This window comes from Panicum virgatum, chromosome 9N, assembly GCF_016808335.1.
Source record: "Panicum virgatum strain AP13 chromosome 9N, P.virgatum_v5, whole genome shotgun sequence".
Lineage (NCBI taxonomy): Eukaryota > Viridiplantae > Streptophyta > Magnoliopsida > Poales > Poaceae > Panicum > Panicum virgatum.
Window position 1 is genome coordinate 29,393,131 of NC_053153.1, and position 25,940 is coordinate 29,419,070.

The following is a 25,940-nucleotide window of genomic DNA, read 5'->3' on the forward strand; positions in this document are numbered from 1 at the left end:
CCTAATACAATCCCAAAAAAAATGGTTAAACAGATAATGATATCGAAAAATCCTAGATTTACCGCTCAGTAATAAATTAATATACGAAGTGTCGATTGGCCTTATTATTAATTACTCGATTGGCACCGCCACTTACTATTTAACCGCATGGTAACTTACACCCCGTTTGGATGTGGATATTCAGGCTCGGAATTGGGAATTGGTATTAGTTAGCTCCAATACTGGCTCTTTAGATGGTTACGAATTCAGAATTGGTATTCAACTCCAATACCAGCCGGCATTGGCTGCACTTCCTCCACCACCCCTTCCCTCAATACCGACCTCCTCCCCTCTGTTTTGCACCGAATTGAATAGCGACAGACAAAAAGGGCTACGGGAGGCTGGGAGGCGAAGCTCCGCCGCGGCCACTCAGCCACGATCTGCTCTCCTCCTCCTCCTCCTTCCTCTCTCAGTCTCTCCTACCGCCCTCCCTCCTCTCTCTCCTCCCGCCCTCCTCCTCCTACCTCCACGGCGGCGGCAAAGCTTGATCTATAAGTTGCATCTCTCTCTCTCCCTCACATCTCTCCCCTGGCGGCTCGAATCGGCGAGATCAGACCCGACCGGCTCCAGGCGTTGACCTCGCATGTCGTCCAAGTGCTCCGCCTCTAGAATCAAGGAGATGAGGTCGCGACCGCACAAATTAGGTTCTTCTTCGTCCTCGATGTGGATACGGATGTGGAATCGCCTGCGCGCCGTCCAGAGGCGGCAGCTGTTGACATGGGCGATGTCCTTGCGAAGAAGATGGTCAGTTTTCAATTTAGCGATACGCACATCCAAACAAGAATTAGAATTCGCAACTTATTGGATTCCAACTAGCAATTTCATCTACATCCAAACAATAGATTTGGTATTGACACCCATTTCCAATATTATTCTGATTTGGTATTGGTTGCTAATTCAATTCCAGCTGCTCAATATCTGCATCCAAATGGACCCTTAGGGTTTTTCACCGCACTTGCTTCCACGGCTCTGACCGCCACTTTCTTCCTTCCTTGATTGCAACCTGAAAGGCAAGGCGCAGAAGACTACGTCATATGGGGATGATGCTGGGTCAGGAACGATTGTCTTCTCCAACCCAGCGGACCCCATCAAGGGAGACTGGGGGCACTTTGCCGGAGATCACAGCACCAGCGAGTGGTTCCAAGAAGAATTCCCCACCGAACCCTGAGGCGGCACAAGGTGGAGAGACTCCCCCCGCCTAGCAGAACATTTCTGCGGGGAGAGAGAAGGAAGTGAGCCCCCAGCAGGAGCGAGGGACTCCCGCCACTGAAACATCAATGGGATCGAGTGCTTTGGTGGTCCACCTGATCCCAAAGTTACTCGAAGGGAGGAAGCTCCCGATCAAGAGGGCAACACATCAAGTCTTCTATCCGAGCTCTTCTTGATTCTGCATCCAGTTTGGCTTTTGTTGATTGCTTCATGTTGCCTTTTATGTTCAGCAAAGCAGATCTGGGTCTGGGCGATGCGAGCAAAGCTGTGTCGTCCCCAGCCCCCAAGCCTACTGTTGCGGCCATGACCGCATCGCTACCCAACCTTCAAGCCACCAGCGAGCCGATCACTCCCCCAGTCGGAGACGCTCCCGCCAAAGACGTAGAGGAGACTCCAACCGGGGGTGATCAACTCGATTCATTAGAGATCCTCTCAGGTGATTTGATCCTGCCACCTCCCTTGAACTATGATTATATTCCCATTGCTCGATTTGTTCATCTGGAAGAAGCACCAGGTCCAGCATCCCAGGAAGTAGCCACGGAGTGCATCATCGAGGACGCCGGTACCAAAGATGTGGAAGCGAGTCCCCTGGCGGCGAGGGTATCTGCCCCTCTTGTTCCTACACAAGACCCAGAACTGCCGGCGGACAAGATCAAATTTGTTCAAGAGAACACGATGCCAAAAATTCCTGGCGGTAAGTAAACTTTAGTTGAGTACTTATCTTTTTCAACCGGCAAGTTGGTTTATGGTTTCCTGTTGCTTGCATGATATTGCCGGATATGAAGGCGCCAGGTCCTAGGAGTTCGAGAAATTCAGGATCGAACAGAGTCAAGAAACACAACTCCAAAAGGAACAAGTGCCCGAGCTTGCACAGGACAAACAGGCTCTCGAAGATTGATATAAGTCACTGCAAGAGAAGATCAAGTCAAGCGCCAAGAAGCACAAAGGTAAGATACTCAGCTTGCCTACTTCTTGATTGCCGAGTGGTTGAGTAGCCTGTAACGAACATGGCACCATTGATGCCATTTCGAGTGATTTTGGTGATCGAATGACAACACAACACTTGGACTAATATGATTGTTAAGATAATCATTCTCAGGCTTTTAGGTTCAAGTGATGACAAAGAGAAAGAGAAGATAGGCGTAGCAAGGCCCGATGGACTGCCCCTACGGGGGTTCCGCTACCCGGTTAGCGGAAGGGGGTCGAGGGGGAGCCGCCCCTCGCGGGTCTCAGGGCAGCGCCCTGAAAGCTCTTCGATTCAGGACCACCGGAAGAACCGACGCCAGGGCATCGGAGCATCCGATGGTAGTCGGAAGAACCGACGCCTTGATACTTTGGTGCAGAAGGGAATCGAAGCCAAGTCAGCCTATAGGCACCGGTTGAACCGACGGTCTAAAATAGGGCATCGGTGCAATGGCCGTCCTTTGTACCAGAGACGATGTCAAGTGCCCAGAAGAAGTTTCTTCAGCACCGGTTCAACCGACGGTGCATCGGTGCATACCACCGGTGTAATGACGTCAGCGTCCAGGAGAAGATTCCTTCAGCACCGGTTGAACCGGTGAGGCATCGGTGCAAAGCATCGGTTCAACCGGTGGTCTCTGCGTCAGCCATCAGGAGTCCAACGGCTACTTCGTGTTATGAGTGACCGGATGAACCGACGCTACCCTGCCAAGAGGCATCGGTTCTTCCGGTGGTACGCAGATTTTCAGCTAACCGTTGGAGCAACGGCTACAAGACTTGGTGGCCTATATATACGCCTCACCCCGGCCATTTGAAGATTGCTGGAGTTGCTGGACATCCCACACACACCCAAGAACATCTCCAAGCCATACAAAAGCATCAAGATCATATCCTTAGCCCTTAGCACACTTTGATAGTGTTGTGTAAAGGATTAGCTCTTAGTGAGTGAGTTTGCAAGGCTTAGAGCCTTTGTGCTGTGGTTCATTAGTAAACCAAAACAAGAGCTTGGTGCGCCGGCACCTTGGAGCGTGAAGCTCGCCGGCAACGTCATCGACCCTCCGACTTGGTGTGGAGCGGCGACGACACCTTTGTGCGGGGGACGTGGAGACCCCCATCCTTTGTGGAGAAGCTCCTTAGTGGAACCCGGGGCCAAGGTGACCGTGATTGTGTTCACGGAAGAGACTTGGTGGCCGAGTAGCAATACTCTTAGTGAGTGCTACAACAACGTGGATGTAGGTGTGCCTTTGTGGCTAACCGAACCACGGGATAAACACCCGCGTCAAGAGTTTGCTATCTCCTATCCCGCTCTTTAAGCTTCCGCATTTCTTTCTAGTAATTTGTATGCCTTTACTTTCATAGAATAGTTTCTTGGTAGGAAAGGCTATAGGTTGCTAAACTCTTTTGGGATAGGGGTTTTACACTAGAACAACCTAGTTGCACATATTGATAGCATGTTTTAGTTTAAGTTTTGTGCAAACTAGTTGGAGCCATAGGTCTAAGTTTTTATTAGTGCCTAATTCACCCCCTCCCCCTCTTAGGCTAGAGCACCCGATCACTTTCATAGCCCTTTTTTCAATGCTTTCGATACTTATATACTTGACATACGCACGTAGAACTCAAAAAGTTGTTAGAAACTCAGGAAGGTCTGGTGACTGACTTAAAGCTTCTTATGTATCGTCGCACAGATGAAATTAAAAAGCTAACCAACATAAAGAAGGACACCGATTGCCAGCTTGTTGAGACAATGCAGCAAATCAAGAATTTGGCTGTCGAGAGAGATTTGTACAGGAAAGAAATCAACGACCTAAAGGTTGCTGCTCAAGCTATAGTCGACATGGTCAATCCACCCGAGAAGGATACCGATGCATCAGGAACGTTGTTGGAGTGACTGCAAAGGGCTCCACAGGGTATTATTAAGTACCTCTCGGATACCACCCGTCAATACGTGTCACATATACTAAGGTTGGTGAAGTCCTACTGGCCGCAGGCTAATCTGACCCCACTTGGAGACGACATGAACATTGACTGTAATGAAGACAAGTTTGCCGAGCACATGGAGGAAGTGAAGCCAGTAGCTGACAGGAATGCCGACAGCTTGGAGCAAGAGTGATGAAGAGCTGCTTGATTGTAATGTCTTTGTGTATGGCTGGATACAATTGGCCTTTTGCGCCACAAACCTTATTTGATGCATGCAAATTAATGTCGCTTTGAATATAATTTGTATCATCGTAGGATATGTGTGTGCACATGTGACTGCTAGGTGCGATCATCGTAGGATGCAAAAATCCTTAGCTATCGATGAAGCACATAGCTCTAGTTTGAACGGATAGTACTTGTGCATGAGTATGCCGTGTACTAAACTATAATCGGCTAGATGCCTTGGATCTACTCGACTTGGAGTAGTGATAGGATGATATCCTATTTAGGCATAATTGCCTTTTAGGCCAGTCGATTGTTCACATATCATTGTCTTTGCGTGGCAAAGGTGGATTTATGAGCTCAAATAGAAGGATTTAGATGTTAGTCATGAAAACCAATGACTACTCGACCTATCCCTTTCCTTTGAAAGGGTTTAAGTGTACGAAGTTGTAAAGGGAATTCATTTCCAGGAAGTGTGATGGCTTATATCTACTCAGATTTTCTTAGGCCTTGTACTTTTGCGATGCAAAGAAAGGACAAGCTATTGAGTAGATGCTCTTTTTGGCAGGATAAATATTAACCACATAGGATTACACGAATAGGCGTAGAGCCTAGATCTACTCAGACTCATCTTCAGTCCTTTTCCTTTGCGATGCAAAGTAGGAATGGCCTATCAAGTAGATAGATCTTTACCAGTATAAGGGTGAATCTCGTAGGATTACCCTAGTAGGCGTGAAGCCTAGATCTACTCGGCTCGTCTTTAGTCCTTTTCCTTTTTGCGATGCAAAGTAGGAATGAGCTATCGAGTAGATAGTCCTTTACATGGACAAGGGTGAATCCCGTAGGATTACCCTACTAGGTGTGAAGCCTAGATCCACTTGGCTTGTCTTTAGTCCTTTTCCTTTGCGATGCAAAGTAAGAATGAGCTATCGAGGAGATAGTCCTTTATAAGGACAAGGGTGAATCTTGTGGGATTACCATAGTAGGCGTAAAGCCTAAATCTACTCAGCTTGTCTTTACTCCTTTTTCTTTGCGATGCAAAGAAAGAATGAGCTATTGAGTAGATAGTCCTTGTAGGTGTAAAGCCTAGATCTACTCGGTCATTATCCCTGATCTTCTTGGAAGATAGGGAAATCGAGATAGTTAATGAACAAGTGTAGGTCATGTTAAGATAGAATTCAGGGGTGCGAAACCCAGACACAAGTAGTTGATTTGTACTGGAAATCAATTTTATTGTGAATAATTTGCAAGTACAAGATTTAGAGGTAACAGACTCTGTTCTTGTGACTTCGACAAAAATAAACTCTTAACTAAGATCTACCACTTGCCTAGAGTGATATACACTAAACAATTGCTAATTTTAATATGATAATACTTAACAAAATTTCACCACTTGTAGAAGTCGCTTAGACTCGTGGTGAGGCGTTAGGCGTTAAAGGAGCGCCTAGAGCCTTGCGTAGGGCTTTGCACTTGAAGACTGAGTGGTTGCCTTTTGGTTGCCACCTGCACTTGCTGTCGAGGAGGTTGTTGAAGCGTTCCTCAGCAAAAGCCGCTTTTGCCTGGCGTTGATCGCGGGATGTTCGGGAGTCAACGTTGACGTGCCAACGCTTACGTGGAGGCCTTGAGTAGTCTTCTGGGATGCGGTAGTTGGAAGTGGGGTTGTAAGACTCTATCCTTTCCTGCTCTTGTTGTCTGCAGATGATCAAGCTGCGGGCATCCTGCCCGATGTTGATGACGTTGCGGAGATTGCTGTTGGAGTAGTCATAGTTGTCGCCTTGTTGTTCTTGATGGCATTCTACTACACACTGGCGCCTTAGGGCATGCTTTTGGTTGCAAATCTAGGGTGTTCGTAGAGATCGCCCACCATAGGCTCGTCTTCCAACTGGATGGTTGTTGACACTCAATAAACCAATTCTGAGCATCAATAATGTCAAAATAAATGGATGAACTTGCATTTCTTACACTCATTTGGCTAATAAATCCCAGAATTCCATATGTTCTTGTAGAATTTTGTGAGTGCAGGTTTTTGGATAAATATGAAGGGCAATCGCACCCTTTGATCCAAGGAGCAAAAGTGACATCCAATCACATGTCGCCACGCAGTCATCACATGGATTGGAGGCCCACCAGTGAAGCAACCTGATATTTTAGAGGCTTAGGCATGTGGCAATGCAAAGGGGACCCACCTAGAAGCTTCCTGACCAAAGGCGGTGGCCAGAGGCTAGGCCCACTAGTCGGCTAAACAGGGGTCGGCTCCACCGACCTTCCCTTTGTGAGCAGCTTCCAGGAGACTTCCTAAAGGCGGTTCAGGGTACCTCGCATGCAGAAACTCGGCCAAAATGCTGGTGAACTCCCTCTATAAATATGAGAGGAGGGGCTCCAAATAGGGACACACCAAGATGTAGCCTCACCTCACTTGTAAAGCTTTAGGGAGTAGAATTCAGGTGTGGAGTTGTAGTTCAAGGTCTTAGAGTCTTCATGGAGAGTTGATATGTCTTGTATCTTCTCTTTATGTAATGTCTTAATTTTGTACTAGATGTTATTTCATTCAACTTAGTATGTTTGGTTCATGTGTTTGGCCTATGTATGTGATCCTTTCATGTATAATGTTTGAGTTAGTTTGCCTTGCATGTTCAATTGAATAGTAAGATCTTGTCACAATATTGGTTTCATCCCCCTTAATTTGAGGCTCTAGAACTAAGGCTCTTGATAAAGATGGATGTCCTTTCACAAGGCTAGAGTAGTAATTGTTAATGCAAACGTGGTGTCTAGATTAAGGTTTACGTTTGAATGTCGCCCTTTCCCACTATTTGTAGAGGTATCCTATAGGTGGTGACAACCCTGTTTTGTGCCATCATAATCCTCCATGTTCGGTTAGGGGGGGTAGGAGATTCATAAAATTTTGTGATGACTAGTTAGTTATATATGTCTGTCATTGGCACAATTCTCCCCGTAGTATCATGAATCTTTGCTCAACTTGATCATATGAATGTGTAAACAACTCTAACATAATTCATGCTTGCTCAAATGAAGAATGTTTCTAGTATCTTTGTGTCGCACTATAACTTCTTTAATCATTATTACCCCTGTTCAGACTTGGATATTAATTAGTAGCAGTTCTCCCTAGCTTAATAACTTCTTTGCACCATCGCCTTCCCTGCGGAAATATAAATGATGCCCCAGTATACTCTCGAGTAAAATGCTACACCGGTGAAAGCATCTAGGCCCCTAATTCGTGTTTTGGTAATTAATGACAACATTTATGGACTAACAATTTCATTTGCGATGATGAGCATAGGTTAGTCCATGGATAAATGAAGTTTGATTGATATCTTGGAACATGTTGGAGATGATGAGAAAGGCATGAGCTCAAGTCAAAGGTATAACATATGGTTTTTCTATTTTTGCCGGTCAAAAGGCGATTAGTGGATGAAATTGACCGAATTAATAGGAAAATAGTCGTACTATCAAGAGGGGTCCTTGTACCTTTGCTTGACGGATCTCTAGTGCCATTTTGCTCAAATATTCTTGTTGCATGCATGAGGTCTAACATCGGTTTGAGAGTATGACAACTTGTTTTAAAATGTTGAGCTAATTACCGAACTATGGACGGTCCGGTCAAGGTTGACAGACGGTCCGCAGCTCTCTGATTAATTTGTCCAGAGACAAATGTGTCTCTGGTGGGCAAAAAAGTTGTAGGGCAGACGGTCTGACCCTGTTGGGTGGACGGTCCGCCCCTCATAACAAATTTCTTTACAGAGAGGTCTGCACTCTGTTTGGTGCAAAAAGACACGGGCGGAAGGTCCGGCCCTTGTGGGCGGACGGTCCGCCCTACTGTTGACGGTCGTTAAGTGCTAATTCTGATCGTCAACTAGACTCAAGAATAATGGAAAACTATATGCCTTACTCGCATATTTGTATCACTAACCTAGTTCCACAACTATTTTGGACATTGTATGATTTCAGATGAGCAAGAGTGAAATAAGAGGAAAACACAATGAAGACGCCACGCAACTACGCAGAAGATCGCATCCGGTGTCACACCCTTAAAAAGAGGGTCCACCTGGCAGAGCAAACGGGGCGCCAAGGAACATGCACATCATGGTCAACGTCTAGGCCCACATGTCAGCCTGCCAGAGAAGGATAAGGACGAGGGGACACCAGGCGGGGTCGGCCGACCCCACAGGTCGGCCAAACCTGGCCTGATCCCCGTCCAGGTGCACTTTGAGGAGGAGTCACGGGTGCACTTTGAGAAGGAGTCAAGGCCATGCAACTTGATTTCCTTCCTTGTATGCATTTGGCGGGAACTGACCTTGAGTCGTATAAATAGGGCCCTCTCTCCCCCCTCTCAACACACACACCCACACTCACCATTTCACACCCACTTTCTCTCAAGGCTCGCTCTTGCTCTTAGTGTAGGGTAGTGGAGCTAGGTTAGTTTTCCTTTAGCGAATCAAGTCGTCCTCGTAGTCGTTGAGTGATCCTCGACTCTCGGTATGGCTTTGTATTCTTTCTGTCAGTGCTCTATTCATAATATAGAGCTTGATCAGGGTTTTTATGCTATTTCGATAGTTTATCAATCCATGCTTCTGTTCATGAGTTGTGTGACGGATATGGCTAGGCCTAATGATCCGAGTACGGATAACGGTTCATTGTGCTTTTAGGCTTGATCTAGTGTTTTACTTATCCATCCGAAGGGTGGGGGGCCCGGGGACGCTAGAGTAGTGACCTCATACACGGGCGTGGTGCTCGGGTATGCGCGATCCTTCGGATATGATCATGCTCCACGGTGTGACTGGGGTAGACGGCAGGAGGTGACAGCCCTATCCGTCCGATGTAACAGCGGTGTTGCGTTTAGTGTATTCCCCGATGTTCGGGTTCGGTGTAGGAGTTCATGCAAAGAGGTAACGGGACTAGACGTTCTCCAATGCGGGACCTTCTCCCCTCTAACCCAATTTCCTGGCACCTGCAGCCCTAACCATGTTCTAACATAACCTTTATTTTGAATGGATACACTAGGACCCCTAACCTAGCCTAAGCTCCAGCTAACTTAACATAAGATAGTTTAGTTCGTTCTTATGTTCTTTCTTTCTTTCTTCCTTGGGTGTTGGATGTGTGATCGTGTCACATTACCCTTATTTATCTTCTTTACGACTTAACCCTGCTAGAGTTTTGCCTATTACTTGAGGAACGATGTCATGATTAATGTTAAGTACAGTACCTTTGCCACTGCCATCCTTTGGAAAAATATAAATAACGACAACCTTACTCTTCTGGTGAAATGCTACAACGGTATATCTGTGCACTTGCGGATCCCATCTGTAATCGTATAGACTATACCACGAGAGTGGCAATCCTTGGTGCAGTTCTAGGGATGGGCTTAACACCCCCGTTCCTACTGATTATGCTAAGGAAAGTCAACACGCATTTCTGGCGCTGTTACCGGGAAACTAAGCCCTCCTAGTGGCGACGGTAAGAAATGCCAACACCTATTAACTCAAGTTTCTTACAGAGACATTTGTGGTTCTGGTTGGTCTGAGAGGGTGAACGGTGGACGGTCAGCCCCTAGGGTGTGGACGGTCCGCTGGTCATTTGTGAAAAACGTCCAGAGATGTTTTCATCTCTGGAGGTCAGATACTTTGAACTACGGACGGTCCGCCCCTAGGGCGCGGACGGTCCGCCAGGGCTCCAACGTTCACTTCTGACATGCAATCATTGCACTCCGACTCACTGGTTTCGAATGGCAGACAGTTCGGTTTTTGAACCGCGTACGGTCCGCGAATGCACAGTTTAGAGTGTAACGGCTAGATTTTGAGGGGAGATCTATATATAACCAATGGCCAGCCATGAGAGCTCTCTCTTGGCCACTTTAAAAGCTTCCTTGACACATTTGAGTTGGTCTTCCTCTCTCTCACACTCTTTGCTTAGGGATTGCATTCTTGTGAGTGTGAGAGCATCCTAGTGCATTGAATCAAAAGTTTGAGCTTTGTGGCACTAGGGAAACTTCAAGCAAGTGTCATCAACTTGTTACTCTTGAGAGTTGACACTCCCTAGATGGCTTGGAGGAGTTGATTTCGTGGAGCCCTCCAAGGAGATTGTTGAGGTGCCCCGAAATTGGTTTGAGAGGTTCTTGTGCTCACCTCGCCGGAGCGGTGAAGAGCAACTCTTGTGAATCGAGGTTTGGAAATGTTAGTTGATTCAAGCCGGCTCAAGATCAAGAGGATTCTTGATAGAGGAGCGGTTGACTCTTTAGATCCACCTCAACGTGGATTAGGGGTGACCGGCAAGTGATCGACACCACGGGAAAAATTCTTGTTTCAAGCTCGATTATTACTCTTGCTCATTTTAATTATTGCATTTACTTTGAGCACTTTACTTTACTAGAGTTTGAATTTTATCTTGCCATCCTAGGTTACAAACCAAACTAGTGATAGTTTTTACTAGACATAGGGGTTCTCCTGTGTTACAAATTAAATTTTTCTAGTGTTTGCGATTTAGTTTTAAACCTCATATTCACCCTCCCCCCTCTAGTCGGTGTTCTTGATCCTACAACCATTAATTTCGTGCTCTTGCGGAACGATCCATGGTTCATGAATAACCATGTCCCCCAGTAATTGTGCTAAGAAATGCTAAGCATTTCTAGTGCCGTTGCGATGACATGTATTTTAACTGTGTATCTAGAGAAGATGTTACAAAATACCAACAATGGTGACCGTCACAATAGATGGAGCTAAGGGTGGGTCTTAGTTGAAGGTGGTTTTGACTTCTATAATCGCCATTGGGCTTGTCTCCATGTTGTCGGAGAGGTACTCGTCGAAATCATTGGAGCGGTAGTCATTGAGATTGACGCGTTCCATGGAATCATCCTCTGATTCCTAGAACTCTAAGATTCACACCATGAGGACCTCACGGCACAAGTCCTCAATGTCCTGAGAACGCCCGTTTGGAATGGGAGCTCGTTGGTCTGAAGATCCGAGATCTCGGCAGGCCGATAGTTGTGCCCCGACTTTTCCAAGCACACCGTCCAACTCTCCGGAGTTGTGTGTATGACCAGGTTTGAAGAAGAGTCCTGATCAGTTTTGATATCCTTGTTAGAGGGCGTCCTTGCTGAATTGGATTATTCATCTTCCCAATCGGAAGAGGACTCGAACCCGCTTAGACCGTAGATCTTCGAGTATGTGTGCATGGGATGTGGGACAAGTGGTATGCCCATCTCCATCCGCAGAGCGTTCTTGTTCATCCAGTGGTTGTAGGACTAGATTGGTGTTTGTCCTTCTAGTTCGTCAATCCATCTCTTATCGAATATTGACTGATTGGATTCTTGCAAAGTTTTAGTTGTAGCCATCCCTTCGAACCCAAAGATAGGGTCATCCATCCGATCAAGTCGGGGGTTATTCTTCTCGGGTTTTCAGTGGGAGTCCGAATGGTTCGGAATTCTCCTTCTGCTTCTTGAGCTTAGCTTCCTGCTGAAGGACATCGGCCATATAGGGTGGATGGCACATTACCTCCATGAACAAGTCAACGTCTTCTGACCAGTCTTCGAGATCGTCGAAGGGTTCAAGATTGTCAAGATTTTCCATGAATTCGTCAAAGTCCTGATCGAATAGAGGATCAGAAAAGTGCGTAGATTCTGGAGTCTTGTTGTGGTGGGAACTCAACGAGCTAGCCCGGTCGGTCCCTGAGATAGGTTCCCCATCTGATCAAGTCGGGGGTAAGCCTTCTCGGGTTTCCCACGGGGCTCCGCGCGCTATCGTGTCTTTCTTCTTGGAGTCTTTGGATTAGAGAGTGTCCTCAGCCATATTGATGCAGCCAGCGAGCATAGGATCGACTCGATCAAACCCAGAGCATATATCGCCCGTCCGAACGCGTTGTGGGTTCGGGTCCTCTAGGGTTTGACGTGTCTTGGATTGCCCAAGGGCGGATTCAGCGATCTTGATGCATCCCGCTATGGTTCGCGAGACCCGATCTACTCCATCGAGTCATTCGGAGTTGCTGATACTGGGGCGCTTGATTAACTTGAAATAAGCCACATATTTTTCGAATATTTCAAAAAATTGAAAATCCTCGAAATCGGGGACAACGTCGAGATCGACTGACTCGCCAAGGCAAGTTGGAGCCTGAGAACTCCCAGCGCTCTCCGAGTCGAGGGCGGATGACGCCCGAGTTATCAAGATCTCGCCATGTTTGCTGGGGCGGTCGGCGAGTTGTTCTTGCTTGTTGTCGGGGGTTTCTGGCTCCTTGGGGGCGATCAAGTGACTAGTGTAGCCACCTGACGCGTTGGCGGTGCATGCCCAGGAGCCGAAAATGAAGGTTGTGCCGTCAGGCGCATTGTTGGAGTCGTCAAATTTGGCCATCGAATTCGTCGATTGACTCGCTGAATCCCCTACCTGGCGCGCCTGCTGTCAGTGTTTAGCCGCCAAGCCTGCTCAGGGATACCCCAAACAGTAGGATTGTAGGAAGAGAATCACCGAGTGCTGGAATCCGATGGTGCAAGGAACACAAAGATTTAGACAGGTTCGGCCTACGAGATGTGTAATACCCTACGTCATGTGTGTTGTTTGTGTTGCCTTAAATGATGTTGTGTTTCGAGGGGTCCCTGCCCGCCCTTATATAGTCGGGGGGACAGGGTTACATAGAAATCCTAGCCGAATACTACTCAAGGAGTCCTTCACAATGACTATCGGGTAGTTTACTTCTATTCGACTAGTCCTACTTCTATATGAGTAGTTATAATAGGATAAGATACATGTCATGTGCTATCCCTTATTCTAGAAACTTTTCACGCCTGTAAGCAGTCCCACTGCTCTCGGTCTGACAGGATTTTCTCCTTCATCCTGACCAGGTGATCTCAGGAAAGGGAGAGTTGCACTGTAGGAACCCGGGGCCTAATCACTCTTAGATGTTATTGTTGTCATGGTCTTAGGTGGACTAGATAACACTGTAATTTAGATTCTTGTAGAATGTTGTGGAATGTTGAACTGCAATTTAGGTGAACTGGATAACATTGCATGTGATGTTGAATCTGTAAGTTGTTATACTTGTGATGTATATGTTGAATGTTCAATCTTCTGCCTATAATGTGTGTGCTAAATGTCATGTGTGTCAGCTGGGAATTTGTGTGTGTGTGTGTGCGCGCGCGCAAGATCTATGAGGCACAGATGCAATGGTCATGGGAGATGCGGAACCGTAGCAATTAGCATCTCCTATAACAACCATGAAAGGAGACGCGTTGTCGTAAACTGTCTCCTATATATAACAATCATCAAACAAGACATCTTCTCAATTAGCGTCTCCCATAAGATCAAAGATAGGTGACGCATGTTTACAACCAGCGTCTCCTATATGAACAAAGGTAGAAGACGCGCATTTTAGAACAGCGCCTCTGATAGCTTGGATTATAGGAGATGCGCTGCTGTGGAATGCTCGAGGCGATGTGGGTTAGTTTTCACGAGGCCGAGACTCACTGGAGATGTCTTCTAAACAACATAGGAGACGCGGTTAACCGCATCTTCAATATCCTATGAGAGACACTTGTTAAACATTCTTACATAGTGCGCGGGTCGATCTGTTTTGAACGCAGCCTCTAGTCCGCGAAACGGCGGCCGCGTGATCGCTGTGGCCCCAGGTCAGCGGAAAGGCGAAATTGGCTCGACACAGAAAAGAGGATGGGTGGGAAACCGATCGATCGAATCGGTTGCGCGGGTCAGCAGCAAGAGGAGCGGAACGGGATCGAGCTGAACACATATTGCTTTCCAATCCGTTTGCGACTGGATTTTCGCCGCTTTTACTAAGCACAGCGTTTGCTCGGGAATCAGACATAGAAGCAGTACGCTATATGGGGCGCAATGCTGGTAGCGCCGGGCAAAGTTCGTCGCGTGAAACAACTCGAGGATCCGTGGAGGATTTATCGTTAGAGCCAGCGGCCCATCGGTATGTTCGTCTACTAGATAGATGATTTTCTTTTAAAAAAAGAAAATATATAGAGATTTTGGAGAACTCAATTCTTACAGCAAATTTTCGTCTACAAGCCTTTGAACAAATGAATTAGAAATATGTCTAGGATGATTGAGTCTATATATCAATTCCTTTGAAATTTTTTGAGAGGTTTCCTATTTCTATGTTCCGAGAATACTGCTTTCCAAAGAGGGCTTGAATTTTTTATTTCAAAGATCGTCTTCGTCCTAGGATCTAGGTCCTAGAGGGGAATGAGATCCTCTGCAGTCGAGCAAACTAACTGCTCACCGTTGCTAGGGATCCGACGGATAGCCAGCTCGCAGGCATTAGACCTCTCCTCATGCTGGGCCGTGGCCCAACAAGACCACGAAAACCTCATCCTCTCGTCAAGCAACACCGCCGTGTGCTCCGCTCGTCCAACGCCGTGCTGCTGTTCCGCCCAAACGAATCGCCGCGGGCCGAGCTAGCCCCGCCGCGCCCTTCCTCCACGTTTGCCAGCCGCCGTGGGCCAAGCTACACCCGCCGCTCATCCCTCCTCTGCCCGAGCCGGTCGCCGCGGGCCGAGCTTCACTCGCCGCGCCGCCCCTCAGCCCGAGTTGGCCGTGCCTTGCTCCCCGCCGCGACCTCGCTCCTCTGCCGAAGCTCGCCTCGCCACCTCGAGCCGGACGTCCCACGGGCCGCTCCTCCGCTCTAAGCTGGTCGCAGACCACCGGCCGCGCGCTGCCGCCACTCCTCCGCTCGAGCTAGCGGCCGCGGGCCGAGCTCGCCCCGACGCGTGCCGCTCCTCCGCTCGAGCCGTCCACGATCCACCCCGCGCGCTCCTCCTCGTTTCCCTCCACCTCCTAGCGACCGCTGCCCGCCTTCCTCGGCGGTTGCACGGGGCTCGCGAGATCCTGGTTGCCGATCAATTGGGCAGCCGGCGTGATGGTGCGGCGGTCGCATCCCGCGCCGACGACCGTGAGGTGCGCGCTAAACGCGAGCTTGGATATGGGATGGAGGCCGGGGACGCGGAGTTTTTAGGAAGATCGAGGATCTCGCAGTGACCATTCCATTCAGTTTTGTCAGACAAGTAACATTATCTTCATCTTCATTCTTAATAGCGAAATTAATCAATGTGGCCGCGCTCTGCAACATTATCTTCATCTTCATTCTTAATAGCGAAGTTAATCAATGTGGCCGCGCTCTGCAGCTAGTGCTCATGCCGCTTGGGGCTTCTCTCGTCTGTGGTTTGTGGTTGAGGGGCACGTCCTCACCACCGCGCATGCTGCAGTCGTGCGTGGTGCGTGAGGAGGAGCTGAGGAAGAGCCGCGGCTTCGAGGAGGACTGTGGTGGAGACGTTGTGTCGATCTGCAGCCAAGGGGAAGAGCGCTGCTGTCCAGGATGCCGCCGCTCGAGACGGCTATGGTGAGACGCTCGGCAGGGGAGCGGCGACGATGCAGCCTGCACGAAGGCTAATGCGAGCAGCTGTCCGTGCTCCCTCCGTCCATAAAAAAATACAATTCTCGTTTTTTTATAAGTTAAATAGTTTGAACTTTGACTAAAGTTATATAAAAAAATAACATTCCTGATACAAAATAAGTTTAATTAAATTAGTTATAGCGAGCAATTAGTTCGTTGTAGAGGAAAAAAGCTGGGCTGACAACTTTTTGGGAAAAAAAAAGCTTCTACGAAATGTTTGAATCCAAAATTAGGAAGAAATCTAATACAACTTTTTTTATTGTTTCTTTCCCTCACTCGAAATTTAATCCCAAAGTGTGCATCACAATATAATACAAAAGGTAAAGCCCTCTAAAATCGTATATATTTTAAATCGTGTATTTTAAAACAACACCTAAGCTTTTGCAGACTATTTAAGAATGTGCCTTTTTCAGAAATTATTTTGTGTCAAAACACTAGCAGAAATATTTATGCAGACCATTTAAGGTCCCACGTGTCAAAGTATTGACATTTGTACCACTGTGTTTCCAAACATTAGTGCAATGGACCAACCCTCAGACCCTGCGTGCAAGGCAAAGCAGGCTCAAAGCCGATAGTAGGGATGACAATTTTACCCATTGGCGTGGGTACCCAATTCAATGGGTAAGGGTATAGGCATAGATTTTTACCTGCAGGTATAGCGCGGGTAAAAAATTTTATCCGCGAGTATCGAATGGGTAGTCGAATTATAATAAACTAGTCAGATTGGCGCGCTATGCGCGCTTGTACCAAAAACGTGGACCTAAAATATTAATAGAAAGATATTATTCGTTACTATGTTCGAAACAACATCGTATCGATGTATTGAGTTAGATCTAAAAATTATAGTAAAGCGGGCATAGTAGTTTTGTGTTTGAGAGCGCGCCAATCTCAAGCATTCTAGTATAGAGGTACAACAGGTAATTTTTTCTTAGGAATTTTTTTGTGTCAGTAGGTATAGTTTAATTACTTTAGTAGGAAAAAAAATAAGATTAGAAATGAATGAACAGTTTAATTATATTTTGTGGGTTTATGGAGGGAAATCAAAACCCAAGAAGTAGTACAACTACCACATGTAAATGTAGTACACTAAGTTTAGTTATTATTTTTGTATGTAGGGAGTAGTTAAATATATTTTGTATTATCAAATAATGGAAGGAAAATATTTTTTTGAGATAAAGAGACTAACTTAATAGAATTGTGGGTCCCGCCTGAATAGTACATGGGTCCCACGTGGGTCCCACCTGAATAATATGTGGGTCTCGCCTGAATAGTATGTGGGGCCACGTGGGTCCCACACGAGTAGTATGCGGGACCCGCATGAACAGTGTACGGGACTGCATGAACAGTACACGGGCCCCACGTGGGGCCGCGACTCATGAGGAGGCCCCAAATCTTGGCCCTTTAGTATAGTTACTTAATAATCTAGTGAAAACATATCGTTCAAAAATTTAATGTCTCATTTTTTATGATTGTATGAACTACATATATGGATAATGATATTGTGTGAACTAACAGATGTGAAAATGACATTGATATTTTGCTTGCATTTTTTAAATAAAATAATTAATTAGAATTGAACACATTTACTTACATACAGCTACAAAATAGATGCTTAAGATAAAAAAAATGTGCAAGATGATTCATTTAGTTTTCTATTTTACTAATGCTTTATGTTCGCTTATATAAGCAATAAATTCGAAATGTGCTAGTTTATACGACCAAAAGAAAATGTATTTATGATATTATTATTATACCCGATGGGTATCCGAAACCTAACCCATACCCGGTGGGCATCCTTACGTGTACAAAATTTTACCCGCTAGATTTCAAGAGTATGAGTATGTTTTATAGTTTCAGATATTGTTGCGGACGAATATTTACTCTCCTAATATTTTATCCGACCCGTTGCTATCCCTAGCCTAGAGGAACTGGGTAAGAGTAGATGAGTTAGGGACGGGGAAGGGAAAGGGAAATAGAAGAACCCTAGATCCAATTTCCCCAACCAAACTACGCGTCCTTCGCGTGGGAGGCTGCGGCGTGAGAGGGAGCAGAGTGGGCCCCGGCGATCTGGAGCGGAACCCTCGCGTGGAACTGGGTGCGTGACCTCCGTCCTCCCTCCAGCATCCTCTCCTCTCTCTGCTCTTAGTAGATTTGATGAGCAGATCCGGGGCAAATTCCTGCTATCTATGTATCGCGGCAGAATCAACTGCTGGACGCCTGCTATTCCGTTCCATTCCTATGTAGCAGCCAGTGACCGGGATTGGGGGAAGAAGAGGAAATTTTTTTGACCGAATGTTCCTCCGACCTGACCACTCCCTTGTAATGTCTGCCTGCTCATAAACTTGGCGTCGTCTTCGTGCTCTAACTGCTCTCTTTGTTTTCCAGTTTACCTTTTTGTTACCCTTCCTAAACTTCTGCTCTCCCATTCTAGGATGAGCAGGCGTTGTTTACCTCCTAAATAAAAATAGAATTAGATGTATGGCTGTCAGTGAAATTTGAACTTTTTTATATCTTTTTGCAGTCGCCGCTGCCGAGGATCAGAACTTGCAACTCAAACACAGAGTTCCATTTATTCAGATCGCCCAAGGTGGGTTCGAGGAGGATGAGCAGCCAACTTATCGTATCATTATGTTTCACGTTGGTCAAGAAATTAGCATTGCATTCCATTTTATATATATTGTGGCCTTCTCATACAGGCAATAGAATGTCTACCCTAGAATTTCTACATTTTGTATGTAATATCTAACACCTAACAACATGTTCTGATCAGGGCTGGAGAAGCTGCCGCTGAGGTAAGGACCAATGAGCTTGGTCCTATACTTGCAGATATGTTCAGGGTACTGTCACTAAAGGACTCATCCCCAACACTTGATCATCGTGATTGGTATGGCCGTTATGTTTTCATTTGCTTGAAACTTGGGCTGCTTGCTGTTATAAATTATACCCCACAATAACTTGATTATGGTTTGCATAAATGTCGGTACTTCATTCATAATTATAGATCTCTCCGGGGCTACTACCTGCCACCTCCAAGCTCCCCCCATTCTGGAACCTAATAGAGGAATCTATATCCGAGGATTTTGAGTTCTCCAGATGGTGATATTCTTCCTGTTTGCCCCCATTTAAATCATGGAATGCCCTTTCTTATTGCGTGCCCCACATACTCCTAGTTTGGGATTTAAGCAATCACAGTAGCACTGCCCCCTACCAATGTTGTTTGCCATCATAGTTAGGGTTTTTTTTTAATCACAGCATCGCATCGTGATCCTATCATATTTTACAAATTGTATATTTTTTTGCAAAATTTTTAATATGTTGCACCAAGCGCATAGTATTGATTTTGTGTAAACATGCTTGGACTTATTCACATTATTTTCAATCCACCTTAATTCTAAATAGTATCTTATCACAACTCAATACTTTTAAGTTCCCATTTATTGATTATTACATAACCTAATGTATCATAACATAAAACATATATGCATGGAAATTACCTAATTTGAGATGTTATTTTTTCTTCTTCTTTGGATCATGATCCTTTGTGGGATCCTACCTACCAATCCCATGGAATTGTATTAAACTTTCACATAGGATTGTGATACTATGGAAATTGTGACACAAGGTGGGATCATGACTGTTTTGGATTGGTAAGATTATAGAAACTATGGTCTAGGATGGGATAATGACAACCTTGCCCCTACTGCAAGTCATTGGCTCATTAAGTGGCCTCAGATATACGCTTCACCCCTCCCAACTGAGTTATGTCCTTTCCTTTCTCCAATGTGCGGTATGAGAGCAATATTCTTCCGTTCATGACATTAAAAATCTTTTAAACAAAGGCCCTTTCAGGTCCCCGTCTTTATATAAAGCTTCACATGTGATTATCAGTAGCTAGGGATCACAGATTTCATGTTTAGTTCAGAAAGGGGTAAACCTCTAAAGAAAAACTTATGTATCTTTGACTATCTTTGACTGCACTCATTTCATTTGAGCAGTTGCTGGTATAAAATGCAGGTTTATAGTGAGAGCCACATGCAATTATTGTTTATTATGTTCAAGGCTGCAAATTCATTTTCTGCCACACCTTTTCCTCTTGTTGTACCTTTCGCCAAATAATAACTAGCATAAACCTGACCAAACTTTTTGTATTTTTTACACTATAGGAATGGAGGTCCATGAAACTTGGTTTTATTTTTGCAACAAGTTTGTGGTTTATTGACTGTCTCAAATTGTTGATACCAAGTTGAAATTCTATCCCTTGGATGTTGTCACGACTTTACCAAAATAGCCATTTGGGTTATCATTCAACTCATGTGTGATAAATTCTAATCGTATTTTACTGATTCTGCACTATTTTTAACATGAGATGTCTCTTGACCTAGCCCAGCCTACTCAATTTAGTCTTGTGCAGCCAACCTCATTCGACAAAGCCAGACTTTTGGAGTTGTTAATCGGAGTTGAGGTGGAGTAATACCCTAAATTCCCCAAACCAGCAACCACCAAAACAGCCACCTTCATTGCCATGGATGGCGGATGCTAGTGCTGAACCTGACCATGCCCTGGCCCTGACCTAGTAGAGGAACCTTTTTGTGTGTGATAGCTAGGTGTGTGTTAGTTCCATGCCTCCCAATTGAAGGTGTGGAACTTCTTTCCTGCCCTTACTGCAATGTTTCCCTGCCACCAGTCCCATCACAGTCACAATATTTTCTAGTGGTCTAGTAATCGCTTTCCACCATACTCTAGTCAATTGAACTGAGATAGCTTTTCATTTCTGTTGTGTTCTATTAATCTGATAACACAGCTATCATGCACACACACACACACAAAGACTTCGAGTAGAATACAGAGAAATGTGGCACAATAGTTCACTAGTGATTCTATAATTTTGGTGTCGTCACCTGTTGTGGAAGCACTGTCACCCAGGTAAGCATATCAGGACTCAAATTTCATAAGATGTGTATGATGATCATGCCTCCAAATCTCCATTTGTGTTAGTAGATATTTATTGATATCATGGGCTTGATTCTTGCGGCCAAGCATTGTGATGCTTGCTGCTAACATGAGCACTGGTCAGCCATGAACACATGATAAAGCTTTTTTGATGCTTTAAACTCATCCCGTGCATTTTTCATGTGGTGTGTATGGTTATTTCTGTGTATATTTGTTGGCTATTTCAGTCCATTATTTAAGTGCGGTCCCACTGAGACCTAAATTCTTTGGCTGCTCACTTTCACCCATGCAAGGAGAAACACATTTCGCTTTCAATGAATTGTTGTTTACTATATACTTGTGCTTTTCTACAGGTCACAGGAGCGACGTGAAATTGAGGAGTACCTAAAAGAGCATACATTTGATAATCTTGAGGATGCTTTTGCATTTCTTTCGTCAGGTAAGCGTGCTGCCCATGTTAAGGCTGAAGCAGCTGAGGATGAAGCATTGTCTCAGCAATCTTCACCAGATAGATATGAAGATTGTCCAGTTCCAGCACTAGAACAACATCAATCACTTGCAGCTGAAGGGCAGTATTCGAAAGTTTCCAAAAAAGAGATTGCTCAGAATGGGAAGAAATGGATGACTGAGGAGATGAAGGTGGCATTTGAAAAATACATGAAGGAAAAGATTATCCTGAGGTTTGTCTAGTGTCTCTTGTTGTCTTTGGTTGTCGAAAGTCTCCACTAAAAGATAAATGTTGTTGTAGGATCATAAGTATGAGTTTGATGAGCTTCAGCACCAGTGTTTTAGTGTGGAAAACTACTACAAGATCTTCCACCACTTTAACTTCACCGTAAGGATGAAGGTGTCCAGTTCAACGGACTGGACATCAGTGCTTTTCTTCGCTGAGGTGAAGGAGATATTAGACAAAAAAATGTACTTCTGCTGTCCCTTGGAGCCATATGAAAATGGTATGGAATACTCTTATTGAATTATTATTGTTAGCAACAACGATTGTTTTGTGCACCTTTGTAATTATGTTTTTTTGTTGAGTTATTCAGGACTTTGCTATGCATGCAAGAACCAAGGAATAGATGATCTAAAGCATCCAGTAATTGGTGCATTTGATAGAGGCAGTCCGGATACGGTATTCCCTTACATGTACGACAGTGACTCTTCGGATGAATTTACTCCAGTTAGGCTTGCAGATGAAGCTGAGGATGAGAGTATTTTTTTTAGATAAAGGAAACTTTATTGATATTAGCCGTATCCTGGTCTTCACCGGCGTGAATCTTAAAGTTCAATATGTCGATTCGAGAGGCAGCTTGCAGTAAATGCTAAGGTAATTTTTTTTTTCTCGAACACGCAGGAGAGCTGCGTATCTTTGTGTTAAGGGAGAAAGAAAAGTTCAATTATACAAACTAAACGCCCCTTGCCTTGGACTAGAGTAGAGAGCGCACAAACTAAGGAAACAAATTACAAGATACACAGTGGCAGGACCGAACAAACTAAACTACACAACACCCTAATCAGGGGCTACAGTCTCGGAGCGTCTGTAGATGACCATGCAGCCCGTTGGCCCAGCCCAAGCACGATCAATTTAGCTCGGCCCAAGCACGACCCGGCCTGCTCTCCACTATACCCGGGCTAGCCCGGCCCGTTCACCGTGCTTGGGCTTGGGTCAGCACCCGAGCCCGTGGGCTGGCACCGCCCGGCATGGAGTTAGCAGGCCGGCCTGAAATAGGCCCGCTAACTTCAAAAGCACAGCCCACAGCACAGCACACACGCCAGTGCCCCGCCGCCCCACCCCACCCCACCCACCCCCACTCGTGTAGCCCCCCAGGCCCCGACCCCCGACTCCTCATCTTCGTCTCCGCGAGACCGCGCCCGCGAGTCGGCGCCCTCCCTCGTCACCTCCTCATCGGCGCACCGCGCCCCTGCCACCTCCTCCGCTCCTCGCCCCCGCCCCCTCCTCGTCTCCGCCTCGCCGGCCGCCACCTCCTTGTCTCCGCCCCGCGCCTCCTCGTCTCCTCCTCGCCGGACGCCGCCTCCTCGTCTCCGCGTCGCCTCTCCGCCGCCTCCTCGGCTCCGCTGCGCCGGCCGCCTCCTCGACGCTGCCCCTGAGCCTCCTCCCGCAACACTAGCCGGCTAACCCTAGATCTCCTCTCGCCACTCCGCCGCCTCTCTGCCGAGCGCCGAGCCTCCTCCCGCGACCCGCGCTGCCGGCCGCGCCACTCCACGCTTCTTCTCCTCTCGCATCTCCGCCGCCGTCGCACTTCGCCACGCCTCCTCCCGCGAGGCCGCGCCTCGCCGTCGCCGGTTCCCCCATTGTGGGCCGCAGGTGGCCCGAGCCCGACAAGTAGGCCGGGCTCCGCGGGCTGGCCCGGCACGAAACATGCCCGTGGGTCCGTGCCTGGGCCGTCGGCGGAGCCCGTGGGCTGACCCGGCACGGCCCGCTAAGGAATAGGGTCGGGCCAGGCACTGCCCGGAGGTGACCGGGCCAGGGCGGGCCAGGGCTCAGGCCGGGCCGGGCGGCTCGGATGGACATCTATACTCCCGTCTGCGCCTCTGCGGTCTGCTTTACCCGTCTGCCGCAGGGGCAGAGCATGCGCAGCTCTACGGCCTGTGCCTGCTTCCTGTTCTTGATCGGCTATTCCTGCTGCCTGCTTCCTGTTCCTGATCAGCTCGGCTATTTTCTGTTCCTGATTAATATTTTTATTTAATATACTTTATCTAGTATCTTACATATTTAGTTTTTTCCGATTCCAGGGAAGTAGTGACCATTACTTGCTTTTCCAATTAGGTCTTACACATGTTGCTCAAGAAGCAATTGTTAGCTTTTTTGTGAATGACTCAAATATTAGTGTTGATAGAGTCATGAGGTTTAGCTACTATTTGAAGTAATCATACTCATTTCATTGTCTACTCTTTAGTTTGTATTATAGACATTGTTGTTCAAGAATTATATATGTATCATTAATATTATTATCTCCTTTATTATGTTAAAAAAATTATTTAGCCTAAGAGCCCCCCTAAAGCCTGGTTCGCTTGGAGGCAATCAGAATCGTAGAGCCGGCCCTGACTGGCCTTATGTCATCTATTCATCGTCGTCTCCACCTCGTTCCTTCGCTCATCTCTTTACCCGTCTGCCCTCTGCCGCTTGGCTCTCACTTGACCAAATCCAGTAATGCATGGAAGCAAATCGACTGCAAAAACGAGGACACACCTTTGGGATTTTATTCCTAACAACAATATAGTTCGGATTTAAAGCAAAACCATCTTATTTGAGAGAGTACGGCGAAAGAAGCATCGTGATACTTCACGAGGGAAAAGATCGATGGTGCCGACGCCGGCAGTGTTTGCAGAGTACTTTTGATGCGGAGGAGACAAGAGAACGCACTCTGACTGTTACATTAGAGACACGGCGTCATGACTTGTAGCACCGACCTCTTTGCCACGTCGGCTGCCACGTGCTCATGGGGCAGACAACTAGGCGCCGAGAGCGTTGAGACGTGTTACTTTGGCACCGTGAGTCTTGGCGCGAACCAAGGACCAAAGTTGAGTTTAGTTTACCCTGGGATCCAAATATAAATTTTTTTCAGAAAAGAATCAATTTGCAAATTTTTGGTGTGTTGCTCTAGCTCGGAATAGGTCAACAAGGGTTCCCAGAAATCACCAGTCGTTGCTGCTGCCGTTGGGGACTCGAACTCTACCTCGGCTGTGCAGGAAATGGTGCCCACTACGGACAAATCGAAAGCGATGACGATGGGCGTACACGGAGTTCGAGCTTCGAGCTATCGCAGATTTTAATGACATCCACCATGAAGGAATGCAACTTCTGATTGATGAAGTTTCTGGCTGCCTCGAAGAAGGGTCGCGGACGTTCTTCATTTTTCCCATTTCATGCTCACTGTGATTGTAACTGAGCTTTTTTTTGGCCGCACTCATGATTTTTTTTTATTGATGCATCGAGCGAAGGTTGGATACACTAATTTATTACATCCAAATTGTTGCTTCAATAGTAGGTGAATACTATGATTATAGTAGGTGAATACTATGATTGGTAACAAGCATCATTAAAGCATGTTACCAGAATACCAGTTACAGTCATAGTAACTCAATATTTTTTTTGACTCGATAGTAACCCAATATTCGTAACGGATATTATGCCCATTACCAATGTACGAGAGCTGTGCTTTGAGGAAGCACACCAGTACTGTGTTATGTTTTGGAGTGGGCGCTTTCATCTTCCACAACCTGTGCACCATCACCTAGAGAGGCTGAGTCTGTTCCCTAATCAACGCTCCTTAATTAGACAAGTAGAATTTAGTACATTTTTAGTTACTCAACAGAAAAAGGTTCAAAATAACACTTTAAAAAATCCACACTTGAGTTAGTAACTTTTGTATTTCTATGTTACTGTATTTATTACATTAATAAAAGAATACTTTGATTTTAACATGCTTTGTCTTTTATTTCAGTTTAAGATATGCCGTTCATGAGATCGTACAATTGACAACATGCTTTATCCTTTTGACAAAATAATAATTCAATCTAATCTGAATAGAATTGACATAAGACAAAATAATTATGTCAAGTCTTTACTATTTCGCTAGTGCTCGCAGACTCTGTGGCTTCCAGCGTAGTTTATCTCCTTTATTAGAATAAAGTCAAATTTTACTATCATGAAGGTAGATGTCAAGTATGAGGGCTTAGAAACTACAGAGCATGCGAAGTAAAAAGAAATTGATTCATGTCGTCATACCTTGCTGACAAGGGGAACGGCAACTAACAACACCAACTAACAACAAAAGTTCTAAACAGTAAGGCCACATATTTTAAAACTGCAATCACCTGATTGATTAGAAATAGAAAAAATATGTGAGATGTAGACCAATAAGAGCGTCAGGAACACTAATAATTTCCTCAACTCATATGAAATGTAAGTTGTGTCTTGGTCGCTAACAATTAGTGACATGCTATCATCATCTAAAAACAGGCCAAATTTTTTTATGTTTGCTTGTTGTATGATCTCATAAAAGCTATTTAGAGAGGAAGGGCACGCCTCAAGCTGAAATAAAACAGAAATAAAAGACAAAGTATGTTTAAATTAAAGGACTCTTTTAATAATATAATAAACATGGTAATGCAGAAATTCAAAAAGTTACTAACTCAGGAGTGGATGGGGGGCTTGCGCCCCCCGGCTAAATATTAAAGTAATATTTTGAACTGTAACCTTTTGTGTTGAA

At 45.8% G+C, this 25,940-nt stretch overlaps 1 protein-coding gene across 9 annotated transcripts; it reads left to right on the plus strand.

The window, feature by feature from the left end:
- Positions 1 to 977: 977 nt before the first annotated feature.
- LOC120687876 lies at positions 978 to 24,432 on the plus strand. Of its 9 annotated transcripts, XR_005680897.1 has the most exons (10): positions 989 to 1,684; positions 1,763 to 1,942; positions 2,034 to 2,195; positions 18,281 to 18,346; positions 18,530 to 18,643; positions 18,761 to 18,855; positions 21,063 to 21,148; positions 21,272 to 21,389; positions 21,458 to 21,662; positions 21,753 to 21,960. XR_005680897.1 is itself a non-coding variant. In XM_039969953.1 (8 exons), exons 5-8 carry the CDS (start codon positions 18,588 to 18,590, stop codon positions 21,932 to 21,934), a joined length of 774 nt encoding a protein of 257 aa, XP_039825887.1. In that variant the 5' UTR covers positions 990 to 1,684; positions 1,763 to 1,942; positions 2,034 to 2,195; positions 18,281 to 18,346; positions 18,530 to 18,587; the 3' UTR covers positions 21,935 to 22,048. The 9 variants fall into 9 exon arrangements, 1 of the variants encoding a protein (XP_039825887.1); XR_005680893.1 differs by having other exon boundaries at positions 980 to 1,684; positions 18,761 to 21,148; XR_005680891.1 differs by adding an exon at positions 24,418 to 24,432 and having other exon boundaries at positions 981 to 1,684; positions 18,761 to 21,389; positions 21,753 to 22,033.
- The last annotated feature ends 1,508 nt before the right edge of the window (positions 24,433 to 25,940 follow it).

What these genes read in the sequence shown, in the direction of transcription:
- LOC120687876 (XM_039969953.1), top strand. Translation starts at nt 18,588, where the DNA reads ATGTTCAGGGTACTGTCACTAAAGGACTCATCCCCAACACTTGATCAT. An exon ending in ACACTTGATCATCGTGATTG is followed by an intron (nt 18,644 to 21,062) that starts GTATGGCCGTTA and finishes GCTTTTCTACAG; the next exon opens with GTCACAGGAGCGACGTGAAA. An exon ending in AAAAGATTATCCTGAGGTTT is followed by an intron (nt 21,394 to 21,457) that starts GTCTAGTGTCTC and finishes ATGTTGTTGTAG; the next exon opens with GATCATAAGTATGAGTTTGA.